Genomic DNA, 27777 nt, shown 5'->3' on the forward strand with positions numbered 1-27777 from the left:
AAAAAGCAGAGCAACACCCTTGATCACCCTTACATTGATATTTTCCAAATAATTGTGTTTATATAGCACTTGATTACATCTGCCAAACCATTTCACATACGATAAATTACTTTGAAATGCAGTGATTATGTAGGAAGCCATAGCAGCCATTTTATGAACAGCATAAATAAACAAATAACAGGCAGTGAAATAATTGACCAGTTAATTTGTTGTCTTTGCTGCTCGTTAGAGAGAAATTTTAGCCAGATTTCTTGATCATCTTCAAATAATGCCATGGAAATCCATCATTGCTTTATTGTTCAGGACATCTGACAGTATAGCATTCTCCCCAGTGCTGTATTTGAGTGCCAGCCTAGGTTACGGGCTTAAGTCCTGGAATGGTGATTGAGCCTCTGACTCAGCCGAATACACTGAGCAAGATGACAGGAGCGAGCATATCATTTTTCTTTACCTCCCTTTTCCAAAGAGCACTGGAAAAGTTGCATACATAAAGGATTAAGCCCATTTCCTCTCTGTGTGCTCATGAAAATTGAGATAGTTTGCATCATCAACACAGACTTAAGACCTACAATTTCCAGTGCCATTTTCAAAAGGAGCAGTGGCCGGAGAAGGGAATGTAATTGATGAGAAGGGTATGGAGTTTGTGGCAAGTTCAAAAGAAGATCGCTTCAGTCTTACTAATTTTTCAAATGAGAGGAAATTACAGCTCATCCAGGACTGAAGGTCAGACGAGCAGTCTGATAACACAGAGGCAGTGGCGGGATCAACAGACATGGTAGAGAGGGAGAGCTGTGTGCTAGCAGTGTACATGTGGAGGCTGAATACAACACAAGTGTTGGACCATGAATGCAACAAAAAGGAGCTCGTGTTAGTATGGAATGTTATGGCCATTAAATGATCTGTGTGTCTTAAAGCAAGATACAGTATAACTAAGCACACTGCATGCGAGCTTGGCTCCTTGGTAGCACTCGCCTCTGAGTCAGAAGGTTGTGAGTTTAGATTTAAACACGTAATCTAGGGTGGAGATTTCAATGTACTGCATTGTCAAAGGTGCCATTAAACCAAGGCTCTGCCTGCTCAGGTGGATGTGAAAGATATCATGGCACTATTCAAAGAATATCAGAGTTTTCTCAGTCTCCTGGACAACACACACACACCAAGATACACACAATAGAATGACCTATGAAGTGCTTAAATGGTAACAGGAGATGATTAAATGGTTGAATCAACAACAGGAAATAAGAGGAAGCATGATGAGAAAATAACTGAGACATTGATGGTGGGGGGCAGGGAATAAGGGAGGTAGAAATAGAAACAGGAAAAGCTAGCAAAGCAGAGCAACTCCAATGGTCTAGAAACCTAGAAGAAAAATAGCAGTGCAACAGCCTTGGTCAGCCTAGAATGGAAAAGGGCAAATTTTACAAAGATGCAGAATGAGCTCGTTGAGGTGAGCTGGAAAGAGAAATTGATGCACAGGATCAACATTGCTTTTTCAAAAAAAAAAGAGAATGCAAATGTGCAGAATAAATATACACCATTAAAAATAGAGACAATGGGGCACGATCTTGCCAGCCCTGGGGAGGCAGGTGTTGAGGCAGGACTGCTGGGAAAATGGCAGAATCTAGGGGTGGGTGCCCATCCCACCCCCAACCCGCCTCCATGCCATCTTGCCAGGAGGCAGGTAGCCGGCCCGCGCCGGGTCCCGTCTCCTTGGTGGCGGGAAGGGGATTACAGCCACTGAATTGCCCGTTAACACGTAGTTAACAGGCAGATAAGAGGATTATCCCCATTTTACCCACAGAAGTGTGGGCTTCCCGAAGGCTGCAAACCCCGCCAGGGTCACCGAGGCGAGCAGTGGGGATTGGAGGGGTGCAAAAGTGCGCTGTGAAGTTAAGTGATGGGTGCAAGTGTGGAGAGGTGAGTTTGTGAGGTAAATGGAAAGTGATAGAAATAGTTTACTTACCTTTGTTTCTTCCTGCAGGCTTCAAGAGTTGGGGATGCGGAAAGTCTTGCATCTCCGCGGCAGAGATGACAGATGGCTGCTGTATTCTCCAATGCAACAACCATCTAATTTCTGCTAAAGAAAGAGGTTTTATGAGTCTTGAATACAAAAACTCATCAAACTACAGAGAATGTCAGTGTTTGACAGCTTCACAGAGTTGTCAAAGGATGACAATTCATTTGACACATAAAACGTCATACGTTGACATTCTCTGTAACCAGCTTCCCCTTAATTGGCCTGCTAAGCCCGTTGGGCGGGCTTAACAACGTTAATCAAGGGAAAATAGCGTGGGTTGGCCAGAAGTCGATGGAGGCGGGACTAAAACCCGACAACTGGAGTCCCGCCTCCAAAAACTCCCCATTGGCAAAATCCAGCCCTTAGTTTCAGAATGCACTGGATAAATAGAGGTTAGAAACAAGCAAATAAAAGAAAGTTAGAGGGGGATAAGGAAAGATGGAGGGAATATGAAGAGAGTTCAGTATTATACACACGAGTAAAAATAGAATGGTTAAGTGTGAGGTGGAATCCCTGAGAGGATAGAGAGCTAATAAAGGATAAATGGAAATTGGCAGCAACGCTTAAGTTCTTTGCATTAGTATTTAGAAACGATAAGGTTATGGGGGAGGAGGTTAATCTTGAATTAATTAAAAGCAAGATGAGAATTTTTTTTTTTTTTTTTTTTAAGAATTACATAGAGTCTACAGCACAGAAATATTGCAATAAATAAAAAGTATGAGAGAAGTTAGCAAAGTTAAAGGGGGACAAAGTGCCAGGACCTGAAGGGATACATCCAAGGATCTGGAGAGAAATTGTTTGGGGTGGGGGGGGGGCAGGGGGCAGAAATAGCAGTGGTCCCAAAAATTATTTTTCAGGGTTCTGTTGAGAGTGGATCTGTGCCGCAGGAATGAAAAATGGCCACTGTAATAACCCTTTTCAAAAAGGGAGACAGACCTAACTCGGGTAATTACAGGCCAGTTTTAATATTTTTGGTAGAGAAATTTTAAAATCTTTAATTAAAGATGAAATTACTAAATATCTAGACGGAGAGAAAATAAATAGAAGCAGTCAACATGGATTTCAAAAAGGAACGACGTGCTGGACAAACCTGACAAGAGTTCTTCGTAATATTTTCTAATACCTCCTCAAACTATTTACTGCACAAAAACAGGCCACTCGCCCCAACAGATCCACGCCAGTGTGTATGCTCCACTCGAGCCTCCTCCCATCCTTCCTAATCTAACCCCATCAACATATCCTTCTATTCCTTTCTCCCTCTTGTGCTTATCTAGCTTCCCCTTAAAATGCATCTATGCTATGCCCCTCAACTACTCCTTGTGGTAGCGAGTTCCGCAATCTAACCACTCTCTGGGTAAAGAAGTTTCTCCTGAATTCCCTATTGGATTTATTAGTGACTATCTTATACTTATGGCTCCTAGTTCTGGTCTCACCCACAAATGGAAACATCTCTACGTCTACACTATCAAACCCTTTCATAATCTTAAAGACATCTATCAGGTCACCCCTCAGTCTCTTTTCTTGATTAAAGAGCCCCAGCCTGTCCAATCTTTCCTGGATAGGTATAGCCTCTCAGTTCTGGTATCATTCTAGTAAAAAAAAAAAATTTGTACCTTCTCCAGTGCCTCCATGTCCTTTTTATAATATGGAGGCCAAAACTGTTCACTGTTGAGGTGACAGATATGATCAATGTGGGTAATGCAGTGGATATGGTGCACATGGACTTTCAAAAAGCCTTGGAGAGGTGACCACACAGGAGACAATTGAAGATTAAGGGGTATGAAATTAGGGAAAGGGCAGCAAATTTAACTTACAAATGGTTAGAACGGAGGAAACAGAGTTAGAGAGTTAAGGGCAGTTTCTCACAGCAGTTGGAAATGGGTAGTTCTGTTCTGGGACTGCTTTTATTCATGTGTACATTAGTTATTTGGATATAGGGAGTGGTATCTAAATTTGTAGGTGATACTAAAGTAGGAGGCATAGTAAATAATTCTGAAGACCAAAGAAAGCTGCAAGTGAATATTGATAAGATGGTGGAGTGGGCAAAAAAACAGTAGCAGACAAAATTCAGTAAGTGTGAGGTGGTACATTTTGGTTAAAAAAAATTATACTTTGAATGAGGAAAGCTCAGATGATGTGGAAGAGCAGTGAGATTTGGGGGTTTAGGCTCGCAAGATATTAAAAGCAGACCTCAAGTGGATAAGATCATAATACTGGGTTTTGTGATAAGAGACAATAGTGAATCTACAGAAAACCTTAAGACCATAGTTGGAGAATTGTATGCAATTTTAGGATGCACATAATAGAAAGGATGTTGAGGTAACAGAGGAAACAGTGCAGATTCACTCAGATGATGCCTGGTATGAGGAAAATTTTTTTTTAAAAGATAAATTGGGGCAGTTTGCATTAGGAGAAAGGAGATTATTTGGTGATTTGACAGAGGTGTACAAAATTAGGAAGGGATGGAACAAAGTACATAGAAACAGACCGTTTCCAGTGGTTGACGGGCCGAGCACAAGAGAACATTGAATTAAATGCAAGCGATTTAGCAAAAGGAACTGCTTTAAAAAAAACAGGGGGGGTAGTGCGACTGTGGAATACACTCCGAGTTTTAGTGATTGAACCAAAAGCCATGACAACATTTAAGAATCAGTTAGATAGGTGGTTGAAGGACAAACGGATAAAGAGATATGGCAACATGTTGGGCACATGGGATTCGCGTGGAGAACAAACACCAAAAAATGGACTGGTTGGACTGAACGGCCTGTTTCCATAATGTCAAGTCCTGCTCTGCTTTGCCAGCTTTTCCCATTTCTACCTTCATCACTCTCCACTACCTTAGCTATTCACACGTTCGCAGTGCCTCTTAAAAGTCTTTAATTCCTCTCATTATGACTCATTATCACTTCATCTATGACAAGCAGCTGAATATTTGACCTCATACACTTTCTATGTAGGCAGTCTCATCGGCACCAGCCCATGCATGTACAACGAATAGGTTCTGACGCTTTAGCCCAATAACAAAAAGTGAACGCAAAGTTTAAAATAAGTGGATTAATGCGCTCATTAAAACAGCTAACAAAGCAATTTCTTACAAAAGTTTTAAAGCATGCATATTCTAATATTGCATAGCACAACTTCATTCTAGTGGGGTTTTAAGGATAAGCTTGCAAGAAGCAGAATTATCAAGCGAATACCAAGTGCTAGCCTCTATGTAGCTAATTCTTCTAGTTTGACCATTAAATAAACACATGTACAGCAAAGGTTTTCAATAGTCTGCCAATTATGTCAACCAAAAGATTTTCCATAATCTACAACATTGACACTAAACATTTCTTCCTGCCTGGTAATAGGTATGTAACAAAAGGGCTTGGCGGCAAAAAAAGATGGCTGTGGGGAAGACCGAGGTCTATCACAGAATGACCCATGTTAAGTAAGCCTGGTGCTTGAACATAGTTCTACAGTAACTGCACCTTAATATGCACCAAACGGTTAGTTAGTAGCTAGAAAGGACAATGCAACACTGTACAAAGTGGGTTAAAGAAAGAGCTTACTTTCTGTTTAAATGTGTAAACAATTTGTGGCACATTTCCAGCACTGTCCCACTGTAATTAAGTGCCCTTGCAGGTTAGAAGCACCAGTTTATAACGTATGCCTTTAGCAAGTGATTGGAGCTTAGATTTTAAAGCTCAAAAGGGATAATGTAGCAGCCTTGTAATACGGTTAAGACATGCATTACAACACGTGGAGTTGAGTTCGCTGCCCCCCCCCCCACCCGAACCACCCGTCAGATAAGAAATCTGGTCAGACCTCAATGACAGTACATACAGTACAGCACACTTACCAATGGAGCATAACTGGCACTGTCACAAGTGGAAAATAATTCACTAATGGCATCACTGAACTTACTTTGTGATGGCTATATGGAAATGAAAAGGCCTTGAGAGAAATAAGAACAAAAAAAAAAGCAACTTGTGAAAATTTTACCATTGAGGTTCCCAACTATCTTTGCGATGTGACCCAATTTCTTCACTCTGCTGCAAGCTGTATTGGTCATTTCCCCACCCCACCCCCCAGAACAGAGGAAAGATGGGATACATCCATAAAAAAAGTTTTCATTTTAACACATCCGCTGTAAACAGGGGATTGAGTGGTGCTGCGTATTAGATTGCAATTCTTTCATTTGAATATCAGACAACTGCATCAGTAGTTTACCTTTACTAAGAAACTGGTGCTTATTTTTAGCTCAGTTGGTAGCACTTTCGCTTCTGAGTCAGAAAGTTGTGGGTTCAAGTCTCACTCCAGAAACTTGAACACAAAAAATCTAGGTTGACAATCCAGTGCAGTACTGAGGAAGTGCTGCACTGTTGGAGGTGTCATCTTTCTGATGAGACATTAAACCAAGCTCTCAGGTGGACGTAAAAGATCTCATGGCACTATTTCAATGAGGAGCAGGGGAGTTATGCCTGGCATCCTGGCCAATATTTATCCTTCAATCAACATAACAAAAACAGATTATCTGGTCATTATCACATTGCTGTTTGTGGGAGCTTGCTGTGTGCAATTGGCGGCCGCATTTCATACATTAGTGACTACACTTCAAAAGTATTTAATTGGCTGGAAAGCGCTTTGGGACAGTCCAAAGTCGTGAAAGACACTATATAAATGCAAGTCTTCCTTTTATAGCAGCTTTCAAATTCAGTGTCACTGCAGCCTTTCCCAGAAATGTGTGCTTCAAGTCAAAATTCCACACTGCCAAAATAGTTGTAAATAATTATAGTAAATTAACTCCAAGCTCCACAAGCTGAAAATCTTCAAGTTTGGTGTTGCATTGGAATATAAAAAAAAGACAGTGGTAAAAATACCAGTCACCAGAGAATTATTAGTCAAGTTTCAACATCCATTAGCTGTGATAATTAGGAACAATGAAAATTCACTAGCATGAAATGTTGGTGAAATTCTGCTAATTTACAAGGATTGCACAGAACTCTTGGATACCCAGGCATCCTAAAAAAGGATCATCTACAACTGTACTCTGGCTAGTGTGACAAAGAATCTAGTGAGCCCAATAACCAGCTACTACGGATCATCACTAGGTTGTAATGCACTCATGACCTTTATCTGTATTGGAAAAATCAGACTTAGTTCAAAGACTCGTAACTTTGCTATTCGCCACCCACAAGAGTTTGAGAAAAGTATAACTAGCTGACTTTTAGCCAATGAGACTTCTTTTAATCACTCGACTGACAGCTGGTCCAGGGAAACAGCTATTGTCTCCTCTGCTATTTGGCCAGCTACTGAGGTTTTCAGCTGGTGCATGGCAAGGCGGAAAACAAGTATTACAAGAAAAGCGCTGCTCAAATGGCTGCAGTGGCTTTATTACCATGATCGTAACTCTTAGCTACACACTGGAACCAAAAGAAATGCATCAATTCCACTCGCCTTGCTGTCCAGTTTATCTTTCGGTTACTCCAGGGATTGTAAAACAGCAAATGTACAAAATGGTATTAAAATGGACAAATATGCTAATTTGAAACACCTGCTGTATAATGTCACCAGGATCACTAAAATAAATCTAACACTTGCCATCATTAACTACTGCAAGTACAAACATACTACATCTCCGCATCCCTTTCAATAATCCATTAACCAACAGGAAGCATACAGAGTGGGAAACAAACAGCACAGTGCTGAGCTCATCATATTGTAAATGCTCGACATGTTCAGATAGTATGAATGAACCAAGCTAGGGGCCTTTGCAGCTCAGCACTTTTAAGTCAAACTTTCGACTTTAATTCTGGGTTTTTTGGGCATTTTTCCTACCTATTTTTGGTTCTAATTTTCTCCCGTCATTCTAGTTTCTTCATTTATTCTTCTTATCTGCATAGCTGTTTTAATTTCTCTCTTTTTCATTGTACTTTGACCCATTTATCTATCTATCTTTCTCCTTTTTTATTGCTTCAGTGTGCACTCTATTATTTCTGACCCAGTGTAAATTTCACATTTTTGCTTCCATCATCTCCCCCCCAGATACTTTAAAGCTGTATAAAAGCATCCACATCACAAGTTTGATAGTTTTAAACATTTTTAAATTATTTTTATTCTGCAAACAGAGGATATCCCACAGACCCTGGTGCGATGTGATATGCAACACATCAGTCAAACTGAAAGCGTGCCGTTTCCGATGGGGCTTAAAAATAGCTCAAGAAAAATTGAACCCGAAAGAATATTAGCAGCAGCTTCCATGCAATTTAGTAAGCAACAGGTGAAAACAGCTCTATGAAAATGTATCACGGTGCTTCAGAAGCTATGCCCATTGCACAGTACTTCCTTCTTTGCTACTTACACCATATTTTGAAGTCAGCACAAGCATATGTGCACAAAATTACATATGTGCACAGCATTATAGATTCTGAAGTTTTCCCAAATGTATGTTCAGGTCATTCTAAAACTACAGGAAACAATTTAAAGCATGCACTCATTATCCAAAAATTAATCCCAAGAGAGCAGGTCTTTTCTTGTCTGATACTCCAGGGATCTAACTGACATTTAAGAAAAAAATCATTCCTGCAACTGCCAATATACCATTTACAATCTTGGGGTGGAGTTTGGAGAAAAGGAGGAAGTCAATCTGAACACAAACAAGGTCAGGATGAGAATGGTTTTAATATTTACCTTCAAACTCAGGTTTGCCACACGCTTTTGGATTCATGATTTTCTTTCACCTCCTCACGATCCACCCCCCAGCCCAAAACTAATCACAAGGGCTTTACCCCACTGTACAGGAAAATTGTTATCCATCAATTTGCCATAGGTGTGGAATACTGTCACCACATCCCTCTGGGGTAATTTCTAAGAGTATTACTATATTGGCATTTTAGTTCAGTTGTATGATGGGGCATTGAGATCGATACATTAGTGCTCATCCTGGAGATCGGTTGGTGTGGCGGAGCCAGTGACTTAGATCTTCCATCTGACTGCAGCACCGGCAGAAGATGGGGTGCAGGGTCTTCTGCTTACTTGATGTGTACATGGTTAAACCCAGCCTATTTTCCAGGATCAACTAATCTAAATAATGGTGGGCAGGCTTCCATTGGAGTGATGCCTGTGATTAGCCTTTTGCGTGGTGGGTGGTTGGGAGAGGTGGGGGGTGGGGGAACCTTGCACTGCTATAGATTTTCAAGTATTTCAGCAGCTTAAAGGGGCAGACAGTGGAAAAGGAGGCAAGACTATATGGAAGCAAGGCCTCTTCGTCACAACATACAGTTTTACAGACAGTGAGATGGAGGTGCTTTTACAGGAGCTCAAACAGAAGAGGCACAGCCTGTTTGGAATCCATGACAGGAGATCCCAAAGATCAATGACTACAGTTCACTGGAGGGAAGTGGCACTGGCTCTTACTGCCAGCTCCGTAGCCTCCACACAGCTGTTCAGTGACGTCAGGAGGATATTTCAAGGTACAGGAAACTCTTTGGTATCCGGCACCGACGGGACCGGGATGGTGCCGGTTGATAAAAAAATTCCAGATAACGGAGAGGTATATCTACCGAGGCTATTTTTAACAAACAAAATTTTTTTAAAAATCAGGAAATGTGCAGTATAATTGGGTACTCACCTACAGAATGTTGTGTTAAATGGATGGTGGAAGGTGCTTGATTAAGTACAGTAATGCCAGTTGAGGGTAATCCATAACTCTAATTACTTAACAGTAAAACAAAACTTATAAACGACTGTATACTGTAGTTTTCGGAGTGAGAATTGTGCCGGTTATTAGAGAGTTTCCTGTAAAAAGAACCACATTCCCGCACAGGTAGCCAAAATATACTGTCCAACTATGTCGGCCCTTTGCTCACATTCCTGACTTCAACAGAGCACAACAGTGAGTCACTGTCAGCAAAAACTTTTGCCCTGCAACCTGCTAGTTGCAAATCAATCTCCCTCCATTGCATCAACTGTGCCTTTCCATGGCACAGATGGTATATTTCGGTTTGCTTGCACTGTCATTATCTCATTCATGCTCTGGCTGCTGCCACCTATATTTCCTGCCCAACATAGGCTTTTCACACAGTCAGCAGAAAACAGTCCATAAGAAGGAGAGCCTGTTTCATGCTTGTTGCAGAGACACACCTAACCTTACTGCTTTCTATGCAAATCAGAATGGAACACCATTTCTTCCCCCATCCGTTCGAACCATTCCTCTTGCCAGAGATTTCATGAAAAGCCCAAGGGCATCTAGCATTAATGGAGTGTGTGGTGCCTGGTGAGCTTGAATTTTCTGGCAAGACAAATCTTGAGTCATGGCAACTTTTGTGTACCAGACGTGACTTGCAACATGAGCACCCTCCAATTCAAATGGAGGTTGGCAGGCTGGTGGAATAAAGTGACAGAATGTTCTGATGTTGAAGTAGATAGCTGAACAAGACTGCTTACATTTACTGTGTGACCCAGAACCATGATGCTTTTCAACCAACTGATCACATTTGTCTGAGCATGTTACCTCAGTTGTAAACTTTAAAAAAAAACCTGGCTTTAACTTTAAGTCACACCTACTCGCGCCTGTACGCCTAAGAAAATGAGCGCAATTCGAAGAGTCTTCCTGAACCCGCGCAATCTCGCAATGTCGACCTGTTTTATGGGCGGGGCCTGATTTGGGCAAACTGCAACTTTAAGCAGCGTAAAAGATCATGGAAAACACGAACACAAGTGGTTTTGGGCGTAACTCACATTTAAAATTCCCTGATCTTTTGCACCAGTTCAGCCAATTTCACCCAGATTGCGCTGATATTACAGGAAACTCTCGTTTAAACGGCACCTAAATATCCGGAATTCTCTATTAACCGGCAAAATTCTCGCTCCGAAAACAACACCTCAATAACCGGCAATGTTGCCGAGGCCGAGTTAGTCAGTGGGGGTAGTTCTCCAAACTGCTACTCGGCTTCTTGGCGCTGTCGGAAGTCGGAACACCTCAAAATCCCTGTAACAGGAGTCTGACTCTCCCGCGCTGCCGGTAGTCTCTTCTGATCCGCCATTTTACAGGGATACTGTGTGTCTCCCACGCTGCTGGTAGTCATTGCATTGCATTACCCTCAACTGGCAGTACTGTACTTAATCAAGCATCTTCCACCATCCATTTAACACAACATTCTGTAGGTGAGTACCCAATTACTGTATACTGCATATTTCTTGATTTTTTTTAATTTTTCTGTTAAAAATAGCTTCGGTAGATAACCCGCTCCGGCAACACGCCAGTCCCGGATAAAAGAGTTTCCTGTACTAGCATAAACAAGCAGAAGCTCTACCCCGCTGTTTCTATGGAAACAGGAGTCAGTCATAAAAGATGGTACATTCTTTGAAGTGAAGGGATACAAAATAAAAGTTCTATGGTAGAAGTTAAAGACATTGCATTAGGCAATTGCTGACATGCACATTTAACCATAAATAAATAACAGGTACACGATTTAATATGATCTCTTCTGCAACTATTTGTGATCAGATAGCTACTAAAATTATGAAGCAAGTATTCAACCAACTTCAATCGTTCTTTACAACAGAAAACTATTTTCACTTTTAATCACACTTAAGCAATGCTATAGAAAACCTAGAAAGAAACCCTCGGATTTAAAATATGTGTTTCACTTACCCCTACTCAAATTCCTCTTAAATAAACTATTCACTTTAAAGAGAGAAACTTTATGGTCTACTTTTTAAAATTAGCCCCAATATCACTATTACTATCATTCCTATTCAACTTTAATTATCAGACTGGATTCTGGCAGTTCTCCCGTGCAGATCAAGAATCTTTACTGAATGCAGATGCATGATTACAGGGTAGTTTCAGGCGAAACAGCTGAAAGTCTCCTGCTGTAGTAATTGTCAAAGCTGCAGGTTTTCTTCAGAAGCAGCTCAAAAGCCTCTCTTCTGTCATAATCCAGCTGAACGAAATATGCTAAGGGTTTCATTTGCTGTCCTCCACAAGAACATTTGATCATTTGCACTATGCGCAAACCAATGGCACCCAAGGTTGGAGGCTCTTTATTCTTGATCGCGAACTCTAGAAAAGATCAGATTGCACTTAGCCAATATCTGATGAGGTTAATGAATCAGGAGAGGCACCAAATGCCCGAATATTTTCCTCGGTTGTGTCCAATAGTGCACTACTCTAGACTTGGTGAACAAAGACCAAGTCATATATATTTCTTGCACATGTGTAAGTTTGAGCTTTCTTCTTTCCAATGTAGCTCAAAATCCTCATCTCATCCATTTACTGTAGGGGATCCTGCTATGACCAGGTCAGATCGCCAACCTCAGCACCTCCCACATGTACTGGGATATATTATGCTTTATCCTTCCACAATTCATGAGCAGATATCTGTAGAAAGAAGTAAATGCATAAAACAGCCATATCTGCATCTGAAGAGTTGATCTCCTCGGAGGCAGGGAGATGGGGATTGTATGCAAGGAGCTAGATGGCCCAAAATGTTCTTCCTCATCTGTACTTGTCTTTGTGAGGATCTTCAGATGCTTGGAGTCACTCATGTAGCTGTGGACACCCTGTCTTGCAGCCATGAGGGTGCAGATCTCATCCTCATATCTGCAAGACAGAATGTCAACAGCAACTTAAATTCTTCCAGAGACGGTTTAGGCAAAAAAAGACACAAGAAAGCGACCACCAATCACTAGCTGCTGAGACAGAAAGAGTGCCAATTTAAGTCTATTACACCACTGCTCTGAAACAAAGCTGTAAGATTTGCTTTGTTTTTGCATTATTGCTGTACTTTAATCCACCATTTGTTCACTTATGTACGTGGCCCATATAATGCATGCATATTTTCCATAAATGTTCCAAAAAAAGAAAAATTAAGCACAGGTTTGGTCCAATGACTTTTATGGATCTTTCTTGACTTGCATACATGGTCAAGAAAGTGATTTGCCAGTTTTGCGCCACAGGAACCTAGGGGGGAAATTTTCCCAGGCCTGGGGAGGCGGGACTGCAGGGAAAATGGCAGAAACTGGAAGCAGGTACCAAACCCGCTCCCAACCCGCCTCCGTGCCATCTTCCCGGGAAGCAGGACCCCGACTCGCGCAGGGACCCGTCTCCTCGAGGCGGGAAGGGGATTACAGCTACTTAACTGCCTGTTAACAGGTAGTTAACAGGCAGTTAAGAGGATTATCCCCATTTTACCAACACAAGTGTGAGCTTCCCGACATCGGGAAACCCTGCCAGGGTCAGCGAGGCGAGCAGTGGGTCTGCGGGGGTGAGAGGGATCGAAAAGTGCACTGTGGAAGGGAGTGATGGGTGCAAGTGTGGAGAGGCAAGTATGGGAGAGGAGTGAAAAGTGTTAGAAAAAGTTTACTTACCTTTGTTTCTTCCTGCAGCCTCCAACCCTTGGAGATCCAGAGATGCCTCATCTCCACGGCAGAGTTGACAAAATGGCTGCTGTATTCTCCGATGCAACAGCCATCGGATTTGTGCTCAGGAAAGAGGTTTGGCGAGTCTTGAGTACAAGGACTTGTCAAAGAACAGAGATTGTCAGTGTTTGACAGCTTCTCAAAGCTGTCAAACGATAAAAAATTTTGACCGATGAATTGTCGACAGATGAAACGTCATACGCTGATGTTCTGTGTCACCGGCTTTCCCTTAACTGGCCTGCTAAGCCCACAGGGTCAGCTTATTAACAAGGTTAATCAAGGGAAAATAGCGTGGGTTGGCCGGACGTCATTGGGGGCGGGACTGAAACCCAACAACCAGCAGTCCCGCCCCCATTGATAAAACTCCCCCCATAGTCTATGAGTAAAACGTATCCTTACTTCCCCAATTATAAGATGGATTTGCAAATAAGAACAAAGGAAGCAATAAGAAATAGGAGCACGAGTAGGCCATTCGGCCCTTCGAGCTTTTCAAGAAGGTCATGACTGATCTTCTACCACAACTCCACTTTCCTGCACTATTCCCATATCCCTCGATTCCCTTAGTATCCAAAAATCATTCGACCTCTGTCTTGACTATACTCAATGACTGGAATTCTCTATCCTAGAGAGCTGTGGATGTTCAAAGATTCACAGCCCTTTGAGTGAAGAAATTTCTCCTCATCTCAGTCCTAAATGGCCGACCCCTTATTCTTAGAATGTATATCGAACAAAAACATTGAGCTGCAAGTCCTTACTGACCCTAATGTTTGGTAATACAGCAGGCTCAATATTGTTTCTTCCATATTTCTTGATCTACACCACCTATCAGCGTTGCTGCGAAGAGAATAGTCTCATTTCATTTACTTAGCCATTTCACACAAATTGGGGCTCCAAGTTGTAGTCCAGGAGCGAAGTCCCAGAATCATCCTGGTCACTCTCCAAGGACCTTCGATGTATCAAAGTCTTTCTAAAGTCTATTATTTGATTAATTGAACAATTACAAATATTAAAAAAGGAACTAATTTTCATAGAAAAATGAGAAGTATACACGAGGCAATGGGATTTATATTGCACAAGTATGACCAGTGTCACAAGTGAGATATTGGTCATATTTTGTTTACAGCACACATTAGACAAATAATCAAAACTTAAATGTAAATTTTATACAAGACCTCAACAGTTGAACTCTACCTTAATTTTCTCACAACCAGTTTGCTACATAAATGGGCTATTCAGTTTCTGTTTCCTTATGTTAAAAGCACTATATAAATGAAAGTTGTTGTTAATATTGTATCTTTTTCAGTAGAATGCAGTTTGGGAAGCAGCTACAATGACATCACTGTTAAACTTCTTCTCACCAGACCACGTGCTTTCAATTGCCTCATCTTCATGAAGTACAAAAATGATTTCAGAAGCGATTCAATCATCAGATGTAGTCTGGGAACAAACATAAAGGTCGAATGCTTGCATAACCCAACTTCCCGCGCCTCCAGGGCCCATGATTAGTCACTTCTGGTTTTCAGTACTGCTCAGTTTCCCAGACAACGATAACAATCAAAACACAGAATCGGAAGCAGACAACGGGTTTCAACCAGAACATAAAATAAAATTCACAAAGCTAAAAGTCACATCACAAATGACAACTTTCAAGTTTACCTTGTTCTATGAGAATGTACACATGGGGATTGGTTGAGGTAGAGATTGATGCATCTTTTAATGGAAAAATTATAGATATTTAAAAGCAAAGGAAGATACAGGGCTATAAAAGGAGAAGGCAGGGTAGCAGCATTAGTTTTAGGTTGTTCAAGCGAAGAGCCAACATTTCCCAATTGCTCACTATTTAAAAAATACTCTTTTCTATTTTTCCTACCAAAGTGGATAACTTCACATTTCTCCACAGTATATTCCATTTGCCATGTTCTTGCCCACTCACTTAGCTTGTCTATATCCCCTTGAAGCCTCCTTGCATCCTCCTCACAACTTACATTCCCACCCAGCTTTGTATCAGCAGCAAACTTGGATATATTACATTTGGTCCCCTCATCCAAATCATTGATGTAGGTCGTGAATAGCTGAGGCCCAAGCACTGATCCTTGCAGTACCCCACTAGTTACAGCCTGCCAACCCAAAAATGACCAGTTTACTCCTACTCTGTTTTCTGTCCGTTAACCAATCCTCAATCCATGCTAGTATATTACCCCCATCCCATGAGCCCTAATTTTGTTTAATAACCTCTTGTGTGGCACCTTCGACTTTTCTCAAAATAACCCAATGTTAATATTTTTCTGTGGCAAAATGGTTAAGCTAAACTAAGAAATAAGACAGTTGCGCAGTGCTGAATGCACTGCCTCACACTGTTTCCAGCAATAGTGGCAAACTTGTAACCACCAGTACTCCACTCTAATGTTATACAGCTGTATCCAAATACCATCCAGATTTGGAAGTCAGCAACAATGTGCATTTATATAGTATATTTTACATAGAAAATGTTGCAAAGTGCTTTGCTGAGGGGGGGGGGGGGGGGGGGGGGGAGGGAGAGAAAATAAATCTGGTGAAGGAACTGGCGCTGAACCATGCTGGGAGTGTTTGGAGAGATGACTGAAAGTTGGGTTAAAAAGCTGGATTGGGAAAAGTTTTTTTAAATGAAGAATGAAGCAGAGAGGCTTAGGGATGGAGTTCAGTAGTGTGGGCCAAGGCAGCTGAACATTCTCCAACTAATGGTGGGGCTTAGGGTGCACAAAAGGAGAGTGGGAGGACTGAAGGATATGGGAGGTGATTAAAATCATGAATTGTATTGCTGGCTGATTTTTTACAGTACACTTGGACACGAGTAGGAAATTTCACACCTACCACTACACTTCACTGAAATTATATTGATAATCCTTTTCATGTGTGTTTCTGGTCCATTTTGTGAAAAGCTTAAAAGTATTGGTGGGGAAGTGACTATCTTATTGCAGGTGCAATATTTTTTTTGCACCAGTGCTCGGTGTTGATGGGTATGCAAAAGTCTGATTAAGATAGCCAGAAAGCTGCTTCCCCTGCAGTAAAGAATGGCGCAGGGATTACCCCAAAATTTAGGTCAGTTAACAGTATTCCGGTTTCTAAAATGAAAAACAATGTATCCGGGGGGGGGGGGGGGGGGGGGGGAGGGAGGCAGTGAGGGGTACTGTTTAGCAATGCTTGGCTGCTTTGGAAGGAAAGGGGTTAGAAGAAATATTCCAATTAGAAACCTTAAAGCATATTCTGGTGCCTTATTTGTTCAAATCCAGATTGCTAAACTATGCTGCGATTTGTGTGGTAATTAAACACTGGTACTTGACAACTAACATTTTGCAGTCTATGAAGAATTTAAATTGAACTCTGAAGTTCTGAACATTTCTAAAAAGTTAACAGCTGCTTACCAGAAGTATAAGTTTAAAAAAACAAATTGTTGGGTTATTAATTAAGCAACTGCTTTGCTGCATAAAGCCAACATTAGCAACTAATCAGTGGGCAGACTGAAAGACAGATCAAGGAGAATTTATATTCAACCCTTTCTTGTGCGCAGCAAGGTGCAGCTTTATTAAATGCAGTTTTTCTGTAGTTTATTGGACTTTTGCTGCATGCTGTTAAAATTGGGTTCTTTGTTCTATTTGCCAGAGGGAGTGATTTTAAGGAACTATGTAAATTGAAATGAACATGAGAAACTGCTGATTTTGCGTTGCTTGTTACAAATAAATTGCTATTACGCGTCAAGACTTTTCTCTGATTACTGGAAACCGATCACAGAAAGTATTAAGAATAATAAGCAAATGTAGGAAAAACTGCATGTTATTTTGGCTTGTCATTGCAGTATGTAGCATAAGCACAATGCAGCAGCTTCCCACAATAAGATTAATGCACAATGATTTCTAATAAGGTGGATCAGTGACCGAGAACTCCATATCCATTATACTAACTGATGGGGCTTCCGGCTCCTAATAATAATCCCATCTTCTGCCAGTGTTTTCACAGGTGCCAGCTGTATTCTGGTACCTTGATGATGTACGAGATCAGAAAGTGAATGTTCTTCCCTCTCTCTGCTCTTCCATTCTCTTCCCCCCCCACCCCACCCTCTCTGCTCTTCCATTCTCTTCCCCCCCCCCACCCTCTCTCAAGCCCATTTTGTCTGTCCCTTCCTCCTTCTCTTTTGTTCTGTCTCCTCCCAAAGGGCTGTGGATGCTCAGTCGTTGAGTACATTCAAGACAGAGATCGATAGATTTCTGAATATTAATGGAATCAAGGGATATGGGGATAGTTCAGCAAAGTGGAGATGAGGTAGAAGATCAGCCATGATTTTATTGAATGGTGGAGCAGGCTCGAAGGGCCAAATGGCCTACTCCTGCTCCTATTTCTTATACATACGAACATACAAATTAGGAGCAACGGGAAACTGTTCAACCTCCGTCGCCTCCAGTCCAGATCCAAGGTCGTCCCATCCTCCGACGTCGAATTACAGTATGCAGACGATGCTTGCGTCTGCGCTCACTCGGAGGTCGAACTCCAAACCATCGTAAATACCTTCACCGAAGCATACGAGAGCATGGGCCTTACACTAAACATCTGTAAGACAAAGGTCCTCTACCAACCTGCCCCCGCCACACAGTGCTGCCCCCCGATTATCAAAATCCACGACAAGGCCTTGGACAACGTGGCCCACTTTCCATACCTCGGGAGCCTACTGTCAACAAGGGCAGACGTCGACGACAAAGTCCAACACCGCCTTCAGTGTGCCAGTGCAGCCTTCGGTCGCCTGAGGAAGAGTGTTTGAAGACCAGGACCTCAAACCCGGCACTAAGCTCATGGTCTACAGGGCAGCAGTGATACCTGCCCTGCTGTATGCCTCAGAGACATGGACCATGTACAGCAGGCACCTCAAAGCACTGGAGGTGTACCACCAACGCTGCCTCTGCAAGATCCTGCAAATCCATTGGCAGGATAGGCGCACCGTCAGTGTTCTTGCTCAGGCCAACATCCCCAGCATCGAAGCTCTGACCACGCTCAATCAGCTCCGATGGAGGGGTCACATTGCCCGCATGCCCGATATGAGACGCCCAAAACAAGCACTCTACTCGGAGCTCCGGCACGGCAAGAGAGCCCCAGGTGGGCAGAGGAAACGCTTCAAGGACACCCTCAAAGCCTCCTTGAAAAAGTGTAACATCCTCACCGACACCTGGGAATCCCTGGCCCAAGACCACACAAAGTGGAGGAGAAGCATCCGGGAAGGCGCCGAACACCGAGTCTCTTCGCCAGGAGCCAAGCGCAGGCAGCGCAAGGAGCGCACGTCAACCCAAGCACCCCACCCAACCGCCCCTTCAACCACCATCTGCCCCACCTGTGACAGAGACTGTAGGTCCCACATTGGACTCATCAGTCACCTGCGAAGTCATTTTTAATGTGGAAGCAAGTCATCCTCGGTTCCGCCTAAGAAAATAGGGCAGTGTAAGTCAACTCCCATAAAAGTAAGTTACTCTGACTGCTAAAGGGAGCAACTGACACCACTGAGCCAGAGAAGGTACTATGGCAGACCTGAATTTAACTACATAAAAGCATGATGTTTTAAATAGGATTTTTTTCCCCCTTGTGACAACATCGCTGTGGGATACAATATACATCTCCTACTGGCATAATAATATTGTGGCATAAATCAATAAGTTAGCCTTATTAAACAAAAGAAAGAAAGTGTAGCTGCTGCAGAAACAGTATTAGAGTAATAAGGTATTATTATTATTAACTTGTTTACAATTGAATTTTGTTCTACAAAATGGCAGATGGCTTTCAACCATCTATTTACAATGTGGCACTGTATCTAGCATGATAATTAACAAAACCATTTGACAATCCCTTTTAATACTCCTTGTAATGAAACCACCACACAATTGTTGCTGCGACCTATTTTCTACATGCAGCTCAAAACCCAGGGAGCAAACTTAATTCCATGCAAAGCAATATTTCCCCACACACACTTAATACAAAATAATTTAAAAATTGATGCAATGCAATGGATTTAAAACCAACACAATTTTTAAACAATGTCAAAAGAATTCTAGCAGACTGATGCTGTTCAAACAAATACATAAAACATATGCACACCGTGATTGTAACCAATTTTTCATTAATAAGTGTTAGCTTTGTTATTTCTTTAATAAGTAGATGATTTGAAAGGGACCCCTTGAAGTGTTAAATAGCATCAACTAAACAAGCAGTCACCCAAGAGGTGAGCTACTTGAGGTCTAGCAAGAGAAACAATAACCAGAGTCAAATACCACTAATTTCACAATAGTGCATTTAACACCTACTGAATAGCAATGCCGAATCACGAAACCCGATCCCCCCCCCCCCCAAAGCACCTACTTGCATTCTTGGAAACGAGACCAAAGGTGAAAAGGTGCATTCAAATGTGCACATTGTTGAGGTTTTAAACATGTAGCAGCAGACACTGGAATATGCAAACTTTCCAGGTTGAACCATTGCTCAATTGCAATTGTGACTTTTGCCATCAAATTATTCTTGATTCTATTGCTGTCCACCATGTATTTTTGCATTGTCTGGCAAATATATACAATGTTCAACACACTGGAAGGGTTTTCTGGGATGCTATGAAAGAGCTCAACTAAAGTCTCCTGACATTTAACCAAGTCAGTTCTTGAAAGTACCTCGTAACTCTCCAAATGTAAAAGAATAGCACAATCAGTAAAAGACATCATCCATAAATCATTAAATCAAAGCCTATTAAAAATGATACAAGAACATGAAAAATAACACAATGACTGGCCAAAATGTTGTACATATTAAAAACAAAGTGCACATGTTGCATATTAATGTAATAATTTGAAAGCTTGGAGCCATTTCATTGTGAAAATATTAAAAATCTGCTGCAGCAGAATGTGGATTTGAAACACATCCTATATCCTCCATTAATAGAACATGGGATTGATAATTCATTTCCCACTGAATGTGGAACTGTAGTAACCCTAATGCAGACTGACTCAATATTGAACTGAAGCAAAAAAACTATCCAGTTCTGAAACCCCTGCATTAGATCTTGGCTGATAAACTCTGTACCAAGAGTTATTGCATTTGACTGACATCTTCAGTCACACACTTTTAATCCTTTCTTTGGATGACCATCTGGATTATGGAAATCATTTTTTTGAAGGAGGTAGCAAAGAATATTCGATTCAGAAGAAGCTGAAATGTTTAAACTAAAAGCTATGCACATTGACTGGTGACAGTGAATGCATAAACACATGAATGCTGACATTTTCAGAAATACAACACCATTTTGCTGGTCATTGTGACATCTTTTTAATCCACAGGCTACTGAAACTTGTGCTACTACAACTCATTACTACTGATAAATTAATATATATTTCCCTTTCCGATCACTTATCAAAGATCTATTTGATATAACAGCACTGAAGACCAAAAAAAAAAATTTAATAAATGAAACATCTACTAAGCTTTAAGCTCACAAGAAGCAGGATGTCTAAACATTCACTAAAGAAGGCCTAAGAAATCAAAAGTAATTTAGCATATCATTTATAATTCCAAGTGCTCTGCACTCTTCGGCTCTACAAATTCATTGTAGCAATGACCTCTGTTAACTTAACCATTCCCAGTATCAGAAATATTAGTCCTATTTACCATTCATGGTATTCTAAAATGATTTAGGTGTTATAATCACCCTCTAGTAACATTTTTTTGTCCTTTACAACTTAAATCACTTATCACAACATCCAAGCAACAACACACCCTGAGGTACCAGCTGCAAATATCAGATAGGAGCAGGAAGGAAGGGAGAATATCCCAAGTAATTCTAATATATATCTAAATGTGTTCATTTGATCCTTGCTTTGATTGTTAGAAAGACAAGATACAAAAAACCAAAAGGAAATTAAACAGTGAAAAATGGAGGGGGCGAGGAAAGAGATAATAAAGCATGAAAGAGGAAGGATGCAAGATGATATCACCACGTGTTTAAATGGGTAAGTGCTGCACCACACAACAGAAGGTCCCAGATCTGCCTCGAATTAGTTCTCAGCCAGAGCAGCGGTAAAGAGACGGCCATTGATTCAGCACTTCTGGGATAGGAATGAAAAAAGAAACAATCAGGATTCCCGCTCCCGAAGACTATCCAGGAACACCTGTTGGATGTTCATGTGTTCCAACATCAACACATGTACAGTATTGGGTTTGACAATGATGGCCACCACAGCCTATCAACGCTCATCATCTAGGCTTACAAAGGAAAAATGGCCACTGGGACAAGGTACCAGAGAACTATTAGCACCTATTAAACCATATCCCAGGAAGGAGTCAGCACCTTCAAGAGAAAGAGGGGCAAAGATAAACCTAGAAGGAGGCAGGCCGGGGCAGAATCATTCATGTTGGCTCAGTACGTTGTTGCACCAATGTGCTGTAGAGTGGTAGGGCATTCTCACTCATTTAATTTGTGTACTTGTACTATTGAATTCTGCTCTTCGCTTGCCCTCTAATTCTTTATCGGGAGCCCAGGGCAAGGCATAGGAGGTAGGCAACAGTAGTTCACAAACCACAAGCCCTTAAATTCACTCAGATGCGAAAACCTGAACTACCTCGGTGTTTATACCAGGAAGACCATTTAAAAAAAAAGATACAGCTCTCGTATAATCATGAGAAACTGCATCTTGAAATCTGAAACACTTTTTAAAAAAATCACTATTACCTACAGTAATGGCTGGGGGTGAGGAAGAGTATCCAATTCATGTTGTATTACAAAATTGTATATGTACTTCTGAATGGTTAAATGTAACTTCACTTCCAGGCAGTTACACACCTGTACCGTGCATCCAGTAATGGCAACAATAACCCAACGGGAGTTTTAAGATATCTATACAAAAATCCTGTGGGTAAAAGGGCTAAAACACAATGTGGAAGGAGTGAGGGTGGCTCAATTCGAACCCTAATTTACCACAAAAATAAATCTCCAAATCAAATCAAAATACCCAAGTCAGAGGATTTAATCAATAATGTAAAATTGTTAATTATGAGATATCTCTAGAGGTTAAAATTGTCTAATTACTTTTTTTTTTTAATTCTCTATCTCCTGTACTGAAATTACTGGCGATGTTCAACACATTTAGTTTCTGAAGATGCAATTTAAAACAGAGGAGAAAAAGCTTCCGGGTAGAGCCAGACCCGAGCTGAAACAAATCATTGGGCGCCACGTGTTAATAAATTAAAGCTACACCAGTGTACAAGAAAGAAATAATTGGGTGCAATCAACCACAAAGATCAATTCACCGAACTGGAGATACAAGTTATTTCATAACACATTGAAATGGCACTCTCCTGGGCATTTTATTATTTTAACGCTAGTTATAAAAAGAACACAAGTGTACATTTGCTTAAGTGCTCACATATACTGGAGACCTGCCCCATATCTGACATGGGCAACATATTCTGTTGTAAGGCCATAAGTTAAAAATTAAAGACAATCCTGAAAAGGTGCATTCCTCAGCTCGAATGAAGCAGCCCAAACTAGACTACAACTGCAAACACACACAGCGAATAACAGCTCCTGGGTTTCCCTTGGTGGGCTTTGCACTGTGTGCCACGAATGGAACCTTTTTGCAGGAGATACAAGGACCACTTTGCCCCGAATTCTGGAATTGTGCAGCATTTCTAAAAACTCTCTACATCCTCTCCCAGCTTCGCCTACACAAGAAATAGATATTGATGCACCAACCCCCTCCCCAGCGCAAACTCACCTCCTGACGTCGAAAGCCATTCCGGCGACTTTAACGGCAACCAATTCAATGAATACAATTTAGTGCAATTATCAAAGGTAAAGTCAGCAACTTTCTCCAGAGCCCGCCGGCTGCTGCCCGGATGTACCGTCAGTGTTAGACGCCTTGCACTTCGCTATTGGCTGCAGAGAAACCGCTCGCCAGTCTTTTTCCGGTCTGATCAATGCAGTAAAGTTGGTGCGTTTGCTGTGTGCTGGTCTTTTTACTCTCTGTAGAAGAAAGTGATCCCCCCAAAAAAGACACCCCTCCCTCCCTCTCACTTGTCGACATTAGAGCCAAGAGACGAAAGATGAGGCAGAGGTCCAGGTGAACTGCTCCTGCCATGAATTCCACTGCGGAAGATGCAGTGCTCAACAGACTTTGTTGAATCTTACATGGCAAATAATGGACTCTGGCCACGTCTACCTGTTCCACTCGGACCAACAATTTGTTGAGCCACTTCAGATGCTGGTCATGAGAAGATCTTGAACTTTGAACTGTTCTAGTGCTGTGCCTTGATGTATAGTAGTTATAAAATAAAATGTGAAAACTTTTTTTTAAACCATATGATCACAGTTTGGTGGCATTCGTTTCCTTACTGGTGAAACATGTATGTGGAGGTTAGAGAATATCTAACCTGTCTAAAAACGTTGAGAGATGAACAATTCCAATTGGTTGCCTCCATTTTGTACACTTTTGTAATTTGCAATAACTTGAGTAAATATTTATAGGGAAGAAATAGATTACTGGAAAATAACTTTATTTTAGAGATTTTAAATTTGTGATTATTGAAGAAATCTATAGAGTTTTACCACAGCAGTAATTATTTTGACATAAGGAGAAATGGAGTGCCTAGATCCTGCAGTAGTTAAAAACTTAGTAGCCCATTCTTGAAATCAAATTTTGCTGATATGGATGTCAGTGCAATGATGTTGAATCACCACACTGGTATTCATTGTTTCCTGGAGATATGGGCAACCATGACATACCTGTACCAGATCAGGACAACACGATATGTGTTTGATATAGAAGCAAACTGCCTTTATCTAACATAACTGATATACTCACTCAGGAATTGCTGGCTATCAGGGGTGGTATCAAGGCTATGGACCAAGAGCTGGAAAGTAGGATTAGGCTGGATAACTCTTTTTTGAGTGGCACAGACACAATGGGCTGAATGGTCTCCTTCTGTGCCATAAATTTCTATCATAAACTAGCAAAAAAACATTTTAAATTGCTGTCGTTGCTCTGATTGCTCTATAGCAGACTTGCTTTCCCCTTATTTAATATTTTTTCTCTTCATGTTTTGTTCCATTTATGTTCCCATGCAGCAGCCACTCTAGGTAAAGGGTTAACCAAAGGAACAATCATGTTATTGGCAGCCAATTTTGAGGTGGTTTTTAAAAGCCAGCATGAATTTCTTAAAGGCAAAGTAAGGTAAAGAGTGGGTAAGGGAGCGTGGTTGATCTTGTGGACCTTCAAAAGGCATTTGATAAACTACCACATAATAGACTTGTTAGCAAAATTGAAGCCCATGGGATTAAAGGGGCAGTAGCTGTATGAAAATGAAATTGGCTAAGGGACAGAAAGCGGAGAGTACTGGTGAAAGGCACTGTATCTGAATGCAAAAAGCATTCATAATAAGGTAGACGAATTAACAGCGCAAATAGATGTAAATGGATACAATATAATTGCGATTACAGAGACATGGCTGCAGGGTGACCAAGGCTGGGAGCTGAATATCCAAGGATATTTGATATTTAGGAAGGACAGGCAAAAAAGAAAAGGAGGTGGGGTGACGTTTTTAGTAAAGGATGAAATCAGAGCAATAATGAGAAAGGATATTGGCTCAGAAAATCAAGATGTAGAATCAGTCTGGGTGGAGCTAAGAAGCACCAAGAGGCAGAAAATATTGGTGGGAGCTGTCTACAGGCCTCCAAACAGTAGTGGTAATGTAGAGGATGGCATCAAACAGGAAATTAGAGATGCATGTAACAAGGGTACTACAGTAATCATGGGTGACTTTAATCTACATATAGACTGGCCAAACCAAATTAGCAATAATACTGTGGAGGATGAATTCTTGGAGTGTGTACGAGATGGTTTTCTAGACGAGTACGTTGAGCCAACTAAGGAACAGGCTATCCTAGATTGGGTATTGTGCAATGAGAAGGTTAATTAATAATCTTGTTGCGCGGGGTCCTTTAGGGAAGAGTGACCATAACATGATAGAATTCTTCATTAAGATGGAAAGTGAAGAAGTCCAATCCGAAACTAGGGTCCTAAATCTAAACAAAGGAAACTACGAAGGTATGAGGAGTGAGTTGGCTATGATAGATTGGGGAGCTTCAATAAAAGGCATGACGGTGGATAGGCAATGGCTAACATTTAAGGAACAAATGCATGAATTGCAACAGTTATACATTCCTTTCTGGCGCAAAAACACAAAAGGAAAAGCGGCACAACCATGGCTAACAAAAGAAATTAAGGATAGTATTAGATCCAAAGAGGAGTCATATAAAGTTGCCAGAAAAAGTAGCAAGCCTGAGGATTGGGAGCAGTTTAGAATTCAGCAAAAAAGGACCAAGAGATTGATTAGGAGGGGAAAAAATAGAGTATGAGAGTAAACTTGCAAGGAACATAAAAGCGGACCGTAAAAGCTTCTACAAGTATGTAAAAAGAAAAAGATTAGTGAAGACAAATGTAGGTCCCTTACATTCAGGAATGGGAGAATTTATAATGGGGAACAAGGAAATGGCAGAGCAATTAAACAAATACTTTGGGCCCGATTTTGTGGCTTGTGTGGGAAATGGTCGGATTCCCCCGAATGTGGGGTTCTGACACACAAACAAATGTGTAAGCCAGCTCCACACAATTTTCCCTCAAGTGGCCAATTAATTCCCAGCATGTGGGCAGCCTTGCTAATTGTCCATTTCTAGTCAGAAAGCCCCACAGTATGATGTCATAATTCGTGGTGCTTTCAAGGTCCATATCAAGCACTGCATCCTCTGAAGGGTTCCAAACGAACCATACAGGATGGCAGAGGAGCCTGCAGCAGCTGTGGCCAGTGCCAGACCCCGAGCTGCCTCCAAATTCAACGAAGCTTCACTGCAGGCATTATTGGATGGGGTTAGGGCCCACAGGGAGGTCCTCTTCCCTAGGTCAGGCAGGAAGAGGCCTCCCACTGAGACCAAGGCTGCATGGATGCAGGTGTCAGCGGATGTCAACTCGAATGTGCATGTAACCTTGGCATCACATCTCTAACTCCTTCCTCTACTTCCCCACAGGACCATCCAGAGCCCCCGTCCCCACTGTGGAGGAGGAAGTGGCTGTGCAGCCAGACTCCTCAGAGGAAGCTCCAACCTCTGAGGGCGCAGCATCAGCATAAGTAAGCGCACCCAGCACCAGCGCAGACACTCACACCTCGGGGGGACCTTCGGGACATAGAGTAGTGTTGTCACCTGGTGCTTCACAGCTCACAAGTGAGCCTCAGCAGATTCTGGAGACAGGGACAGCAGTGAAGAGTCCTCGTCGGAGGGCGCAAGTCTCTGCCAGCTCAGCTCAGCTGTGCTGCATGTCGACCCTCTGCGCCTCTCTGCAAGAGAAGAGGTGATGGATCTCCATGCACAGATGCAGGAGTCTCTGGCAGGTTTTGTCTCCAGGGTCGCTGCGAGTGTGGAGCGAATGGAGGAGTCCATAGCGACCATGAGCAGAGCCTTTGTGGAGTCATTGGCGCATGAACGCATCACCATGGAAAGGCTGGCAACCTCCATGGAGGAGATAACTCGCCAGGGTACGGAAAACATGGTGAGTGCTCATAAGAGAATGATATCTCTTGAGCAGCGTTGGCCATCTATTGAACAGTGAAACCAGTTCTTCATGGAAGTCCTTCTGAGTAGGACTGCCAGTGCAGAAACGGGTCCCCATGGTCCCCTAAAGCACAGCAAGGTGCTCTCAAGCTCCTTCCAAGCACTGGCCCCTTCTGGCCTGTGCAGCTTCAGGTGAGTGAGCAGCAGCCTGGTGCTCTTGGTGCTCATCATGCTGTTCCTGGTTCTGCTGCTGCCGCCTCTGCTGCTGGAGATCCTCTAATGGCAAGAAGGGAAGGAAAAAAAGGCGTCCCATGCTTCTCGTAGATGCCTCCACTGAGGAAGCGCTGAGCGAGGGTGGCGAGAGGGGCTTCCCAGGAGATCGCATTGGAGAAGTGTGTGAGGCTCCAACCTTCCACAGCTGTGCCTAAGCCTTGAAGAAGTAGCCCCAAGCCTGCAGCAACAAGGTCCTTCACCAAACAAATGCTGTCCCTTTAAATCACAGCTTTCCCGAATGACCTGCAGCTGACAGCAAGCAAGCCGGCAAGCTTCACACCAGGTTTCATCAGCAGGGTTCCCTGCAGGCGTGTTTAGCGTGGGGAACCCCACAAAATCGCAACGGCCCCTGAAAATCGGCTTAAACATGGAAATAAGTGGTAATTAATGTTCCGACGGCCAGTCCCGCCAGCGGCGGGCGGGACTGAATTGGGTTGCGGTGAAATGGCAGTCCGAAAGTCAGATGGGGCGGAGAATCAGG

At 42.1% G+C, this 27777-nt stretch overlaps 1 protein-coding gene across 3 annotated transcripts in view; it reads right to left on the reverse strand.

The window, feature by feature from the left end:
• The window catches only part of ergic1 (endoplasmic reticulum-golgi intermediate compartment 1), a 72770-nt gene extending 49331 nt beyond the window's left edge, over nucleotides 1-23439 (reverse strand). For 2 of the 3 annotated variants that reach the window (XM_085995325.1, XM_085995324.1), the window contains exon 1: nucleotides 23197-23439. In XM_085995325.1, the coding sequence (XP_085851451.1) occupies nucleotides 23197-23216 (20 nt within the window). In that variant the 5' untranslated portion in view covers nucleotides 23217-23439. The remainder of the gene's footprint in view (nucleotides 1-23196) is intronic. The other variant, XM_085995327.1, reaches the window with a different exon arrangement.
• Nucleotides 23440-27777: the final 4338 nt, after the last annotated feature.

Source organism: Somniosus microcephalus, chromosome 8 (assembly GCF_052327205.1).
Source record: "Somniosus microcephalus isolate GS21.2 chromosome 8, FLI_Smic_1.0, whole genome shotgun sequence".
Classification (NCBI taxonomy): domain Eukaryota; kingdom Metazoa; phylum Chordata; class Chondrichthyes; order Squaliformes; family Somniosidae; genus Somniosus; species Somniosus microcephalus.